General features: G+C 42.1%; 1 protein-coding gene across 1 annotated transcript in view; it reads right to left on the bottom strand.

The window, feature by feature from the left end:
• Positions 1-712: 712 nt before the first annotated feature.
• The window catches only part of ccdc141 (coiled-coil domain containing 141), a gene marked incomplete in the record, with an annotated part of 187019 nt that continues 172152 nt past the window's right edge, over positions 713-15579 (bottom strand). Inside the window, 9 exon segments of the mRNA XM_042306494.1 lie at positions 713-1576; positions 2223-3142; positions 3355-3688; positions 9576-9760; positions 9946-10077; positions 10172-10284; positions 10487-10670; positions 10871-11068; positions 11204-11344. Coding sequence (XP_042162428.1) covers positions 1291-1576; positions 2223-3142; positions 3355-3688; positions 9576-9760; positions 9946-10077; positions 10172-10284; positions 10487-10670; positions 10871-11068; positions 11204-11344 — 2493 coding nt within the window.

The raw sequence follows: 15579 nt of genomic DNA, 5'->3' as shown, positions 1-15579 counted from the left end.
CATAAACAAATCAGCCATTTCCAGGTACAATAGTCATTTACAACATTAACAATGTCTACACTGTATATCTGATCCATTTGATGTTATTTTAATGGACAAAACTATGCTTTTCGTTCAAAAACAAGGACATTTCTAAGTGACCCCAAGCTTTTGAACAGTAGTGTAGGCTATACACACACTGTATCTGTGAGCTTTTGGCTAAGATGCACGTGCCAATACCGGAGTGGGCACATTCGCTATATAACGCTATATATATTTTTTTTTCATTTAGTAGAGTTGAAAATGTGATGCAAACCCAATTAACTTGGGTTTTTTAACTGCAAAAATATATAATTCTGTACACTACTTCATTACGCACAGACTTTTATCCACCAGTCAATTTGATGGAAACACATCTCTAGTCTGAAAATGCACATATTGTTTTCATGTAGATTTTAGAATATTTGCATGATGGAAACCTAGCTATAGTCAATTGGTAAATCAATTATGTAAATCTTCAAATAATTAAAAAGTAATGTTGCCCTTAATTAAGTGTATTTTGATTTTAGTGTGGGGGGTGAAGTGATAAAGTGAAATACAAAAACAGCAAAAAATGATCTGATAGATAATTTTATAAATGTGCATCTTACATGACCATTAAACTGTAGAACCATACAACGGATATAACAAGATGGTAGTAGAGGGAGCACAAACAATTCATGAAACCTTTGACTCGGAAGCTGCATTACTTTATTTAAAATACATTTAACACGGTAATTTAGCTGAAACAATTTACCATCTAATCTCTGAGCTTTGAAGTTTAGGATGGGCGTAATACAATAAAAGAGAAATTGACTAAATTACTGATTTTAGCATTTTATTCATAAATTAATTACCTTGATTCTGTAATTGGAGACCATTTTAGTCATGGAGGCACAGACTCAACGCACTGACTTTCTAGACAAAAGTATACGAAGGAGTTGAAAGTATACGAAGGAGTTGAAAGTATACGAAGGAGTTGAAAGTATACGAAGGAGTTAGTTGAGATATAAATTAATTGAGATAATACTTTTATGCAGAGATGAAATACAAATCTACAAAATAAATGAACCCGACCTTCATACACACAGGTGGTTTTGTGTGTAATAGGGTGGTGGTGGTGTCCAGGTTTGGAGGTGACACCACATGCATCCATACAGTTGAAGTTAGGGTTACCCAGTGTACTACTGTTCAAAGTCAACACTACTTCCCATTTTTCTGAGAGTGGAAAAGATACTGGCAGTAAAAAGCTTCATATATATTTTTCTTTCTTCATAAGAGCAGTAGATACAGGAGATACAGGAGAAAACACAGAGTGCCAAAACAAGTGTGCCAGTTCAGCTTGAGAAGAGGGCAGCTGGGATCGGGACATCTGTTGTTACCTGCATTCACCTGAAGGGCGGCGCTAGAAGATAGGGTGCCACTTGAGTTGACGGCACCACACACATAGAGACCTGCGTCGGCCTCAGTGACTTTCTGTATAAACAATGCATGTTTGCCTTCTTTTTGGGACAGTTCTATGTGCTCATCATTGGTCAGTTTCTCTCCATTCTTGAACCTAAAGCAAGAAGTCAATTATCACACAATCACAACAAGAAAAACACAAATCACATTCCTATTTATCAAAGGGTGAGCTGAAGCACAATCAATCAAAATTACTAGATTATTTAAAATTAGAACGTGCAATTAATGATCAAACGTGCTATCAAAGTTGTGTTATTAAACAGGAATCAAAACAAAAGGCTAGATAAGTCAAACAACAGTAAAGGATTTTAGTCCAATAAATTCATATTATGTTATCCACAAAACATGACTTGGGATTCAGATTTAACACTACTTATGCAGTTTAGAAATCTATCTTATAATTTCTCAATGTGTCCTTTCCTTTCCACCTGAATGATCCTTTTGGAATTGATTAATAAAATATCCCCAACACATAAAGCAGTGACTGTTAATACTACTGTAACCAGACTTTTCATGCTTATGAAGAGTAAAAATAATACAGATTCTATTAAAATAATGAAGTTCTACTGTTCCATTTCTACTTGCACCAATACTCCATCTGTGTCAGAAATGACACCTTGACCTATACCCTTTAGAGTGCACTACTTCTGGCCAAAAGTAGTGCACAACATCGGGAATAGGATGCCATTTCAGAGGCAGATTCTATGATAATGAATGACTAAAGTCTATGAGCTACCCACCATGTTAAAGTAGGCTCTGGAAATCCAGTGACCTCCACTTCCAGGGTCACAGGCGACCCCTCCATAACTGTGGGACTAGACAGTAGTTTGGAGAAGTGAGGAGGGCCCTGGCCTGCTAGGGTGCTCCCCATGGACCGGCTGGTACCAGGCAGCCTGATCTCTTCTCTGATGGCTGTGGGATTGCAGAGGTCTGGGTCTTGTCCCTGGTCTGTGAGTGTGACTGCTGTGGTGGTTAATGGGGAGGGGGTAGCATGCGTGTTAAGAGTGCTAGTGGCGGCAGCAGTGGGGAAGGCAGATCCTCGAACCATCATGGTGCTAGGGTCATGTACTTTCTCCTGCGTCTCTGTGACAGAGCTCTCATGCACGGAATACACGGTCTGGTGGCACTCGTTTAGGCTTAGGGGGCCGACCGGTGGAAGATTTGGGAGGTTGGCATTTGGAAGGTTGGGGATGCCCCTGCTTTTCATAATATTGAAGAGTGTGTTTGAGACCAGGGTTGGTGCTGGGACAGTCAGGGGGCTGTGGATGAAAGAAGAGGACTCTGGTCTGAACTTGGTGTTGAGGCCCCCTGTAGGAGAGGGACAGCTTACAGTCTGCTCTCTGATCCTCTGTTGGCTCTGGCTGTTGCTGTAATCATTATGTGTGGAGTGTAACTGGTGGCTGTACTGATTGATGTGAATGGTGTGGGACTGGGAGCTGAGACAGAAACCATCCAGGTCCAGGTCATTCTCTGATAGGACGATGTTGGACTCTGGCGTCTCGGAAAGCGGGGGCAGGGAGATGTCGTCGGGGGAAGTGCACTCATATTCGTCATTGGACAGGGAATCTTCTGTCATGAGGTTATGCCGCTGAAGGTTCCTCTCCGTCAGACCACCTGCGGGCGGCAGCAGAAGTGATGCATCTTGGGGGAAAGGCTCACCCTGTAAGGATTAGAAAAAATAAACAATCAGAGAGAGGTCAAAATAAAAGCATGTCACATACAGATCCCTTATGTATGGGGTCTTGGGACCGAAAACCCCAGTAATAGTGAAGTATGATAATAAGTCATGATAATACCTCAAAAACAACAAGGACTTCAGGAAATGAAAAACAACAGGGGAAACCAATTGTTTGAGGACTTAAGAAGACCAACCTGATCAGTATTAGAAGTATGAAACCCAGGGAAGTTCCTCTGAGCAGGGCCCTGTCTCTCCTTCTTCTGGAACTCTCTCTGAATATCAGAGAAGCTGGGAGCCGAAGCGAAGGCAAGAGGAGGAAGAATAGTAGGAGGAGGGGTGACCAGAGACTTTATCCCTGCCTCGTTGAGCGTATGGACTTTCCTGTCCCTCTCCAGCGGTGAACAGGACAGGTTGAAGGTCTGTGTACATGAGAAAGAGGTGCTCAGCTGCTCTTTTCTCTCCATCGTCAACCTGCTGGTGATAGTCTCCACTCTGCTGGTCTCCGAGCACAACTCCCGGGTATGATACCTATAATAATTATAATAATATATGGGTTTTATAGAGCGTTTTCATGGAGCGAAAGTCTATTTATAATAGTTACAAAGAAACAGAATAAACCAAAAAAGAAAATCAACAAAACAAAAAATGTAAGGGGAGAAGAATCTGTGTGTGTGTGTGTGTGTATGTGTGTGTGCGTGTGCAGGCACGTGCACAGATAGGAGTCAACCTGTGCCCAGCACATGCCCCTTTGCCGTCCCACTCGCCACTGCCCTTTTGAGTGGTGGTATAAGTATTATATTTTTTATAAAGTTTTGTCATTGTTGCCTGCAAGTTGTGGCAACAAGTTCGCCACTCCCATTCACACCTTGTCCGTTGGTTGTACTTCTTGGTCTGCCCTGTACAGAGCTTGCGCAAGCCCGGTATCCAAACATGCATGGCTTGAGATGCAGTCAACGTTCAAGCTACCTAGTTAGTAAATATCAACAGTACTGCTACAGAAGCATAACATTTGATTAACATCACCAATATTTGGTCTGGTTGACTGATATACCCAAAACAGAGGCAGAAAGAGAGTAGATAGGCTGCATCAACGACACTCGCTCCGAACCAACTCCATCCCTTCCTCAGTCGGCAGCAGCAACACAGATAGTCTAGACCAGGGCTTCTCTTTCTTCACTCAGGCCCCCCATCCAGCATTGGAGAACATCCCACTCTCCCGCCATGTCTATTTCCATGGGCTCAAGCACTGTTCATAACACAAACTGTTTACACCCTTCTTGTTGGTGGAGAGAATGTTGCAGTTCTACATATTTTGCCATGCCTAATGTTTATTCATGTGATATTTGAGTGACTCAAACATTACAACAAAATCTATGGGCTAAAAAACTTTTGCTGACATTGGCTAGTTAATCTGGACATTTCTTAACATTTCTGTTAAGTTATAAATAACTCTCTAAGGTATGCAATGACTGACAAGACAAGAGGAAAACTACCCAATTATGAAATTACACCTTGTGCATTATACTGTTTTCAGACATTGAATATCCCTTTGAGCATGGTGAATGTATTAATTACGTTTTGGATTGTGTATCAATAAACCCAATCACTACAAATATACAGGCGTCCTTTCTAACTCAGTTGCCGGAGAGGAAGGAAACCACTCAGGGTTTTCACCATGACACCAATGGTGACTTTAAAACAGTTACAGAGTTAAATGGCTGTGATAGGAGAAAACTGAGGATGGATCAACAACATTGTAGTTACTCCACAATAATAACTTAATTAACAGAGTGAAAAGAGGGAAGCCTGTACAGAATAAAAATATTCCAAAACATGTACCCTGTTTGCAGGGTCGTCGGCACCAATGATGTTAGGATGAAACAGTCAGAGATCACCAAGCGCAACATAGCTTCTGCGTGTAAATCAGCTAGAAAGATGTGTCGGCATCGAGTAATTGTCTCTGGCCCCCTCCCAGTTAGGGGGAGTGATGAGCTCTACAGCAGAGTCTCACAACTCAATCGCTGGTTGAAAACTGTTTTCTGCCCCTCCCAAAAGATAGAATTTGTAGATAATTGGCCCTCTTTCTGGGACTCCAAGCCTGACCTGCTGAGGAGTGACGGACTCCATCCTAGCTGGAGGGGTGCTCTCATCTTATCTACCAACATAGACAGGGCTCTAACTCCTCTAGCTCCACAATGAAATAGGGTGCAGGCCAGGCAGCAGGCTGTTAGCCAGCCTGCCAGCATAGTGGAGTCTGCCACTAGCACAGTCAGTGTAGTCAGCTCAGCTATCACCATTGAGACCGTGTCTGTGCCTCGACCTAGGTTGGGCAAAACTAAACATGGCGGTGTTCGCCTTAGCAAGCTCACTAGGATAAAGACCACCTCCATTCCTGTCATTATTGAAAGAGATCATGATACCTCACATCTCAAAATAGGGCTACTTAATGTTAGATCCCTTACTTCAAAGGCAATTATAGTCAATGAACTAATCACTGATCACAATCTTGATGTGATTGGCCTGACTGAAACATGGCTTAAGCCTGATGAATTTACTGTGTTAAATGAGGCCTCACCTCCTGGCTATACTAGTTACCATATCCCCCGTGCATCCCGCAAAGGCGGAGGTGTTGCTAACATTTACGATAGCAAATTTCAATTTACAAAAAAATATGGCGTTTTCGTCTTTTGAGCTTCTATTCATGAAATCTATGCAGCCTACTCAATCAATTTTTATAGCTACTGTTTACAGGCCTCCTGGGCCATATACAGCGTTCCTCATTGAGTTCCCTGAATTCCTATCGGACCTTGTAGTCATAGCAGATAATATTCTAATCTTTGGTGACTTTAATATTCACATGGAAAAGTCCACAGACCCACTCCAAAAGGCTTTCGGAGCCATCATCAACTCAGTGGGTTTTGTCCAACATGTCTCTGGACCCACTCACTGTCACAGTCATACTCTGGACCTAGTTTTGTCCCATGGAATAAATGTTGTGGATCTTAATGTTTTTCCTCATAATCCTGGACTATCGGACCACCATTTTATTATGTTTGCAATTGCAACAAATAATCTGCTCAGACCCCAACCAAGGAACATCAAAAGTCGTGCTATAAATTCACAGACAACACAAAGATTCCTTGATGTCCTTCCAGATTCCCTCTGTCTACCCAAGGACGCCAGAGGACAAAAATCAGTTAACCACCTAACTGAGGAACTCAATTTAACCTTGAGCAATACCCTAGATGCAGTTGCACCCCTAAAAACTAAAACCATTTCTCATAAGAAACTAGCTCCCTGGTACACAGAAAATACCCGAGCTCTGAAGCAAGCTTCCAGAAAATTGGAACGGAAATGGCGCCACACCAAACTGGAAGTCTTCCGACTAGCTTGGAAAGACAGTACCGTGCAGTACTGGAGAGCCCTTACTGCTGCTCGATCATCCTATTTTTCTAACTTAATTGAGGAAAATAAGAACAATCCGAAATTCCTTTTTGATACTGTCGCAAAGCTAACTAAAAAGCAGCATTCCCCAAGAGAGGATGACTTTCACTTTAGCAGTGATAAATTCATGAACTTCTTTGAGGAAAAGATTATGATTATTAGAAAGCAAATTACGGACTCCTCTTTAAATCTGTGTATTCCTTCAAAGCTCAGTTGTCCTGAGTCTGCAAAACTCTGCCAGGACCTAGGATCAAGAGAGATGCTCAAGTGTTTTAGTACTATATCTCTTGACACAATGATGAAAATAATCATGGCCTCTAAACCTTCAAGCTGCATACTGGACCCTATTCCAACTAAACTACTGAAAGAGCTGCTTCCTGTGCTTGGCCCTCCTATGTTGAACATAATAAACGGCTCTCTATCCACCGGATGTGTACCAAACTCACTAAAAGTGGCAGTAATAAAGCCTCTCTTGAAAAAGCCAAACCTTGACCCAGAAAATCTAAAAAACTATCGGCCTATATCGAATCTTCCATTCCTCTCAAAATTTTTAGAAAAGGCTGTTGCGCAGCAACTCACTGCCTTCCTGAAGACAAACAATGTATACAAAATGCTTCAGTCTGGTTTTAGACCCCATCATAGCACTGAGACTGCACTTGTGAAGGTGGTAAATTACATTGTAATGGCATCGGACCGAGGCTCTGCATCTGTCCTCGTGCTCCTAGACCTTAGTGCTGCTTTTGATACCATCGATCACCACATTCTTTTGGAGAGATTGGAAACCCAAATTGGTCTACCACTATTGTTTTCACTATATATTTTACCTCTTGGGGATGTTATTCGAAAACAAAATATTAACTTTCACTGCTATGCGGATGACACACAGCTGTACATTTCAATGAAACATGGTGAAGCCCCAAAATTGCCCTTGCTAGAAGCATGTGTTTCAGACATAAGGAAGTGGATGGCTGCAAACTTTCTACTTTTAAATTCGGACAAAACAGAGATGCTTGTTCTAGGTCCCAAGAAACAAAGAGATCTTCTGTTGAATCTGACAATTAATCTTAATGGTTGTACAGTCGTCTCAAATAAAACTGTGAAGGACCTCGGCGTTACTCGGGACCCTGATCTCTCTTTTGAAGAACATATCAAGACCATTTCAAGGACAGTTTTTTTCCATCTACGTAACATTGCAAAAATCTGAAACTTTCTGTCCAAAAATGATGCAGAAAAATGAATCCATGCTTTTGTCACTTCCAGGTTAGACTACTGCAATGCTCTACTTTCCGGCTACCCGGATAAAGCACTAAATAAACTTCAGTTAGTGCTAAATACGGCTGCTAGAATCCTGACTAGAACCAAAAAATGTGATCATATTACTCCAGTGATAGCCTCCCTACACTGGCTTCCTGTCAAAGCAAGGGCTGATTTCAAGGTTTTACTGCTAACCTACAAAGCATTACATGGGCTTGCTCCTACCTATCTCTCTGATTTGGTCCTGCCGTACATACCTACACGTACGCTACGGTCACAAGACGCAGGCCTCCTAATTGTCCCTAGAATTTCTAAGCAAACAGCTGGAGGCAGGGCTTTCTCCTATAGAGCTCCAGTTTATGGAACGGTCTGCCTACCCATGTCAGAGACGCAAACTCGGTCTCAACCTTTAAGTCTTTACTGAAGACTCATCTCTTCAGTGGGTCATATGATTGAGTGTAGTCTGGCCCAGGAGTGGGAGGGTGAACGGAAAGGCTCTGGAGCAACGAACCGCCCTTGGTGTCTCTGCCTGGCCGGTTCCCCTCTTTCCACTGGGATTCTCTGCCTCTAACCCTATTACAGGGGCTGAGTCACTGGCTTACTGGGGCTCTCTCATGCCGTCCCTGGAAGGGGTGTGTCACCTGAGTAGGTTGATTCACTGATGTGGTCATCCTGTCTGGGTTGGCGTCCCCCCTTGGGTTGTGCCATGGCGGAGATCTTTGTGGGCTATACTCAGCGTTCTCTAATTCTCTCCTTCTCTCTTTCTTTCTCTCTCTCGGAGGACCTGAGCCCTAGGACCATGCCCCAGGACTACCTGACATGATGACTCCTTGCTGTCCCCAGTCCACCTGGCCGTGCTGCTGCTCTAGTTTCAACTGTTCTGCCTTATTATTATTCAACCATGCTGGTCATTTATGAACATTTGAACATCTTGGCCATGTTCTGTTATAATCTCCACCCGGCACAGCCAGAAGAGGACTGGCCACCCCACATGTGCTCTCTCTAATTCTCTCTTTCTTTCTCTCTCTCGGAGGACCTGAGCCCTAGGACCATGCCCCAGGACTACCTGACATGATGACTCCTTGCTGTCCCCAGTCACCTGGCCGTGCTGCTGCTCCAGTTTCAACTGTTCTGCCTTATTATTATTTGACCATGCTGGTCATTTATGAACATTTGAACATCTTGGCCATGTTCTGTCATAATCTCCACCCGGCACAGCCAGAAGAGGACTGGCCACCCCACATAGCCTGGTTCCTCTCTAGGTTTCTTCCTAGGTTTTGGCCTTTCTAGGGAGTTTTTCCTAGGCACCGTGCTTCTACATCTGCATTGCTTGCTGTTTGGGGTTTTAGGCTGGGTTTCTGTACAGCACTTTGAGATATCAGGTGATGTACGAAGGGCTATATAAATAAATTTGATTTGATTTGATTTGCAGCGAGGCAGTAAAGTGATATATTTTGTTGCATAAACAAATATTCCTATGCTCATGGGGATGCCCGTTAACACCTGTCCCCTGAAAGGTCTGTGCACGGCCCTGTGTGTGTGTGTGTGTGTGTGTGTGTGTGTGTGTGTGTCTGTGAGTGAGTGAGTGAGTGAGTGAGTGAGTGAGTGAGTGAGTGAGTGAGTGAGTGAGTGGTGAGTGAGTGAGTGAGTGAGTGAGTGAGTGAGCGAGTGAGTGGAGGATGTACGTGTAGATAGTGGTGGTGGTGGTTGAAGGTACCTGCTCTCTGATAACACTTTGTTGTGATGTTGTGGGTGGAGTTTATCTGGTAGTTCCTGGCTCCTTGTTTTGCGGATTTGAGGTTTCTTGCTTCTTGTGTTTTCAATTATTTTGATGGGTACCTCTTTCCCGTTCATTCCCATGGTTAGTTCGGGAGTGTGTCCAGTTTCTTTCAGCTCAGACTGCTGAAATCATACATTATAATGTCCAAAAAATAAATGGAACCCACATTTCACACAGTATGATAAAAAACTGTGAGACTGAAAATATATATATATTTTTTGACAGATTACAGATGGTTTCAGAAGTGGGATCCAAAACCCACTGAAGCCAACAAAATGGTGTATCGTTTCCTTATCTATAAACATACCACATCAAGAGACTCCTGGGGGTACATCTCAGCTTTCTCTGTTTCTTGGTTAGATTTTTTCTCTTGTTTGTTTACCTCTTGTATGTCATTATCAAGTTCTTTTATTTCAGGCTCCTGCTGCAAAGCCTCAGTCTGAAATTAGAGAACAATCACATATTTTCAAGAGGCATTTTCTAGTAAAATATCTGAGGAAAATAACCAGGCAAAAAAGCTTTTTTCATCGTACCTGTAGTTTAGCCTCCAAATCCATCAATCCATTAGATAGTTCCTTTATCGATTCCACTATCTCATTGTGTCTGGTGACAGTTTTCTCCGTATACTTATTTCCCTCCTCAGCACCTGTACATTAAAAACAGTTCATACAGTCCTCAATGCCAGTGTCATGGGTGTGACTTCCAATAAGGACAGGGGGACATGTCCCCCCCACATTTTGAAATAGCATTTTTGGTCAGCTTTATGTTGGCATACTTTTTCTTACTCCCAAAAAGCTGACCATAATAATTCTGTCTAAAGTCAAGATGGTGGTTTATTGTTTCCTTACCATGCAGACAGACAGCCAGTTCTGTGATTTGGCTGATCCTCTCCTCTTGCTGGGGCACAGTGGGCCAAACAAACTTCTCAAACTGCTTGTATAGAATAGACACTGCTTCCCTGGTCTTACACTGGGAAGAGTACTTCCCTACTCTCACAATTGTAGCACTTGCTTCATCACACCAGAAGTTATACTGAAATTCAAAAGCAAAAAAAATTGTGAGACAATTGCAGCAGATATTAGGTGAACACAAAATACACTATATCCAATTCCTTGAATTTCCTTTATGATGCTTTCTGACAAGATGTTAGTTGATTTTTTTCTCCAACATTTTTTCTCCACAATTGGCAAGTAGAGGGTAAACTATTTGTCTTATGTTTTCTCCATCCACACCTCATCCATGGCTTGCTGCAGCTTTACGCTCATGTCCAGATTCTGCTTGTACTCCTCCACAGTCTTGTCAAAGTCCCCCAGCTGTCTCTGTAGCTCATTAACAGCATCCTCTATCTCTCTGGGGCTACTGCCTATTAGATGCTTCTCTGTGTTGGAAGTCACTTTAACTGTAAATACCTGCACCCGTTTCTGCAATATCTGGATCAAGAGAGAAAGAGAAAGAGGCAAACAAAATATGCATGACCTAGGAATCATTTCAAAACCATTGAACAGCAGGGAATGAGGGAAATGTGATTTTGTTGTTGTTGTAGTGGCAAACAGGGTGTGTCTCACCTGTAACTTTTCAACATAAATCTCTATCTGCTGGATTTGGTTTTTCACTGCTTTCAGGTTCCTTGACTTGTCGTTTTTCTTCATATAATTGAACTTCAAGTTGTTGAATTTTTTCTTGAGGTCCTTGAATGACTTTCTCAGCTGAAATGAAAAGAATCATGATCTATTAATAACAAATGTTTTAAATCAGAATACAACACATTTAAATCAGTTAAGACATAAAAGCCTCATATCATCATCATCATCATCCTGTGTTTCTTATCTGCGTTGACATGTAAATCCATTGTAATTCACTCCCGTTAATACAGTTACAGAACATTGAACAAGTACCATCTAACAGCACCACCAGAGATATGAAGGAGGGGGAGGGTGGCTGGGTTAGGGTATCCTATCTTGGCAGTAAAAGAGAAAAGTGCAGCAGAGCAGGGTTGGATTCAGATTCACTCAGTGTAAGGATTATTTTGGTGCATTTATTGGCTAAGACTGGAGACGTGATTTATACAGTAGAGCCATTTCTGTATCAGCCGACGGGCTTCTGCAGAGGTGTAGAGTCTCCAAATGACCAGCTCATATGTCAGACAAGGACAGCTGCAGCCTAACCAGCCTCCCTGTACATCCCATTTTGGGAACCTCGTATAACTATATCTAACTATCTTTTTCCCTAGCTGAGATGGGTACATGGGGAGTGTCTGTTTCACACACACACACACACACACACACACACACACACACACACACACACACACACACACACACACACACACACACACACACACTACCGTGGGATATGCGTCAACATCAACCTTGGGAAAATCCTATGCATTATCATTAACAGCAGACTTGTACATTTACTCAGTGAAACCAATGTACTGAGCAAATGTCAAATTGGCTTTTTACCAAATTACCGTAAGACAGACCCTGCACACCCTTCACCCTGCACACCCTAATTGACAAACAAACAAACCAAAACAACGGCAAAGTCTTCGCATGCTTTGTTGATTTCAAAAAAGCTTTTGACCCATTTTGGCAAGAGGGTCTGCTATACAAATTCATGGAAAGCGGTGTTGGGGGAATTTAGGGAACTCAGTGAGGAACACTGTATACGGCCCAGGAGGTAGATAGTAGATATAAAAAGTGATTGAGTAGGCTGCATAGATTTCATGACTAGAAGCTCAAAAGATGAAAATGCAGTCATTTTTTTTTTGTAAATTGAAATTTGCTATTGTAAATGTTAGCAACATTTGTGGTGTTCATGGGGGATATGGTCACTCGTGTAACCAGGAGGAGAGGCCTCATTTAACACAGTAAATTCATCAGGCTTAAGCCATGTTTCAGTCTGGCCAATCACATCAATATTATGATGAGTTAATTGACTACAACTGCCTTGGAAGTGAGGGATCTAAGATTATTTTGAGATGCGAGATATCACAATCTCTTCAATAATGACAGGAATGGAGGAGGTCTTTAATCCAGTGAGATTGCTAAGGCGAACACCGCCATGTTCAGTTCTGCACAGATTCTGTCAGACCTGGGCCCTGACAGTAAATCTCAATAAGACAAAAATAATGGTGTTCCAAAAAAATGTCCAGTTGCCAGGACCACAAATATGAATTACATCTAGACACTGTTGCCCTAGAGCACACAAAAAACGATGCATACCTCGGCCTAAACATCAGCGCCACAGGTAACTTCCACAACGCTGTGAACGAGCTGAGAGACAAGGCAAGAAGGGTCTTCTATGCCATCAAAAGGAACATAAAATTCAACATACCATTTAGGATCTGGCTAAAAATACTTGAATCAGTTATAGAACCCATTGCCTTTTAAGGTCTGGGTTCTGCTCACCAACCAAGAATTCACAAAATGGGACAAACACCAAATTGAGACTCTGCATGCAGAATTCTGCAAAAATATCCTCAGTGTCAAACACCAAATAATGCATGTAGAGCAGAATGATCAAAATCCAGAAAAAAGCCATTAAATTCTACAACCACCTAAAAGGAAGCGAATCCCAAACCTTCCATAACAAAGCCATCACCTACAGAGAGATGAACCTGGAGAAGAGTCCCCTAAACAAGCTGGTTCTGGGGCTCTGTTCACAAACATAAACAGACCCTAAAATAGCCCGAGGATAGCAACACAATTAGACCCAACCAAATCATGAGTAAACAAAAAGATAATTACTTAACACATTGGAAAGAATTAACAAAAAAACAGAGCAAACTATAATGCTATTGGGCCCTAAGCAGAATACCTGACCACTGTGACTGACCCAAACTTAAGGAAAGCCTTGACTATGTACAGACTCAGTGAGCATAGCCTTGCTATTGAGGAAGGCCACCGTAGGCAGACCTGGCTCTCAAGAGAAAGACAGGCTACGTGCACACTGCCCACAAAATGAGGTGTATGACCATATTAGAGACACATATTTCCCTCAGATTACAAAGATCCACAAATAACTTGAAAACAAACCAAATTTTGATAAACTCCCTTTTCTACAGGGTGAAATACCACAGTGTGCCATCAAAGCAGCAATATGTGTGACCTGTTGCCACAAGGAAAGGGCAACCAGTGAAGAACAAACACCATTGTAAATACAACCCATATTTATTTTCCCTTGTGTACTTTAACAATTTGCACATAATATGACATTTGAAATGTCTAATATTTTTTTACTTTTGTGAGTGGAATGTTTACTTTGAATTTTTATTGTCTACTTCACTTGCTTTGGCAATGTTAACATATGTTTTCCATGCCAATGTAGCCCTTAAAGTGAATTTTGAGAGAGAGAGAGAGGAACAAGAAGGAAACATTAAGGAAAGTCTGTTTGATGTCGCAAAGCAATTACTGTATAGCTACTGAGCCAGATGCTACGGAGACCTAACTGAGACCTGACCCACTGATAACTTAATAGAACCAAAGTAAATAACCTTTAGAGAAATATAAACATACCCATTAAGAAATACTATTTCGAGATTACAGATGACAAAGATTCCCATGCATATGTTACGTTCCCCAGTTTCTGTGTTGTAGTTTGTATTTGAGTGTGTTTCAGGAGATGGCTTCCTGAAATCCCCCAAGCAGCTGATTGGTCGACTCCACGGCTAATTGGATCTGACCCCGCCCCCTCGTCAAGTTACAGCTGTATCCCATTAGACTCTTTCTCCAGTTATAAAAGCCAGTATCCTGTTGTTCAGGAGAGAGATCGTTGCTGGGAGGTCATTGAAGAAAGATGATTGCTGAGAGAGGAGGCTGATGGTTATAGCATATGTTGGTTGTTTCTCAGGCAGTTGGTATGTATTATGTTAGTTGTAGATGGGAGCAGCTATGGTATGTTCTGTGTGAGTTTGTTGCTCAGTCAGAGCCTATTTGATGACATGTGTTTCTCAGTGTGTTTGAAATTGTTAATATTATGTTTCATTTGTTCCCAGGGGGTAAGGGGAAGGCACCTAGGGAGTGCTTAGGCAAGAGGCCCGTGGGCATACAGATACCCATAGTATATTCACTGTCTAGGCACACTAGGTAAGACCTGGGCAGACCACCCCCTGTATTTTGGTTGGGGCACCAGGTGGTGCTAAATTAGGTAAGTAGTGGTTAGGTAGGTAAGATAGGAGAGGGGGCTATGAGATTTACTTTCTTTGCTTTGGTTCTGTCCAGCCCCTTTTCCCCATATTACCGTGTGAAGGAATAAATTCCTAGTAAATGGTAAATTCTCTGCCTTTTGTCATCCTTACTCACACCTACAGCCCATACCTCTTTCGCTTCACGGAGAGTTGAGTTGTAGCAGGGTATTGCGTAACAGCATGATAGAAATATACTGTATGTGATCGTAAGTTATAAGCAAGGTTTGAAATGATACATTTGTCAAATATGTTTGGGCTTCTTCCGGTCAATTTGCAGTCTAGCGTTTATGCTCTGGCCCCCTGACCATCCGCTCAAGAAAAAAATGGGCCTTTAGTTTGCAGAACCAGAGCAGAATGGCCCTTGAGGGAAGTAGGCCTAGCCTAGGCTGTGCTACTGTATATTGAGGGTACGGTCTGAGAGCTTGATCAGCTTTAAATTGAGTCTCACCCCAGCTGATGGGCAGCAGCAACTGCACCTGCAAATAAAATAGCATGTCTACTCATCCATATTTATAAAAGGCTTTTGGCTAGTCAAAGTGACATCTAAAGGTGACATTTTTTGCCTTTTAGCTAAGCCTAACTCTTTTCCTAACCTGCTGCGTTAGTTCTCTTAACCTGTTACAAAAGGTCAATTCTGATAAGCTATATCCCATCTGTCTATTTCATGGCACAGCAAAGAGAGAAAGTCCCTCCTTTCAATTTCTAAGCTAAATTTCTTTCAATTTCATACCATTACAGCTTAATACTTGTTAT

The sequence above is a fragment of the Oncorhynchus tshawytscha genome, linkage group LG26, assembly GCF_018296145.1.
Source record: "Oncorhynchus tshawytscha isolate Ot180627B linkage group LG26, Otsh_v2.0, whole genome shotgun sequence".
Lineage (NCBI taxonomy): Eukaryota > Metazoa > Chordata > Actinopteri > Salmoniformes > Salmonidae > Oncorhynchus > Oncorhynchus tshawytscha.
Note: the sequence above shows the minus strand (reverse complement) of the source record. Positions and strands in the feature narration are given on the sequence as shown.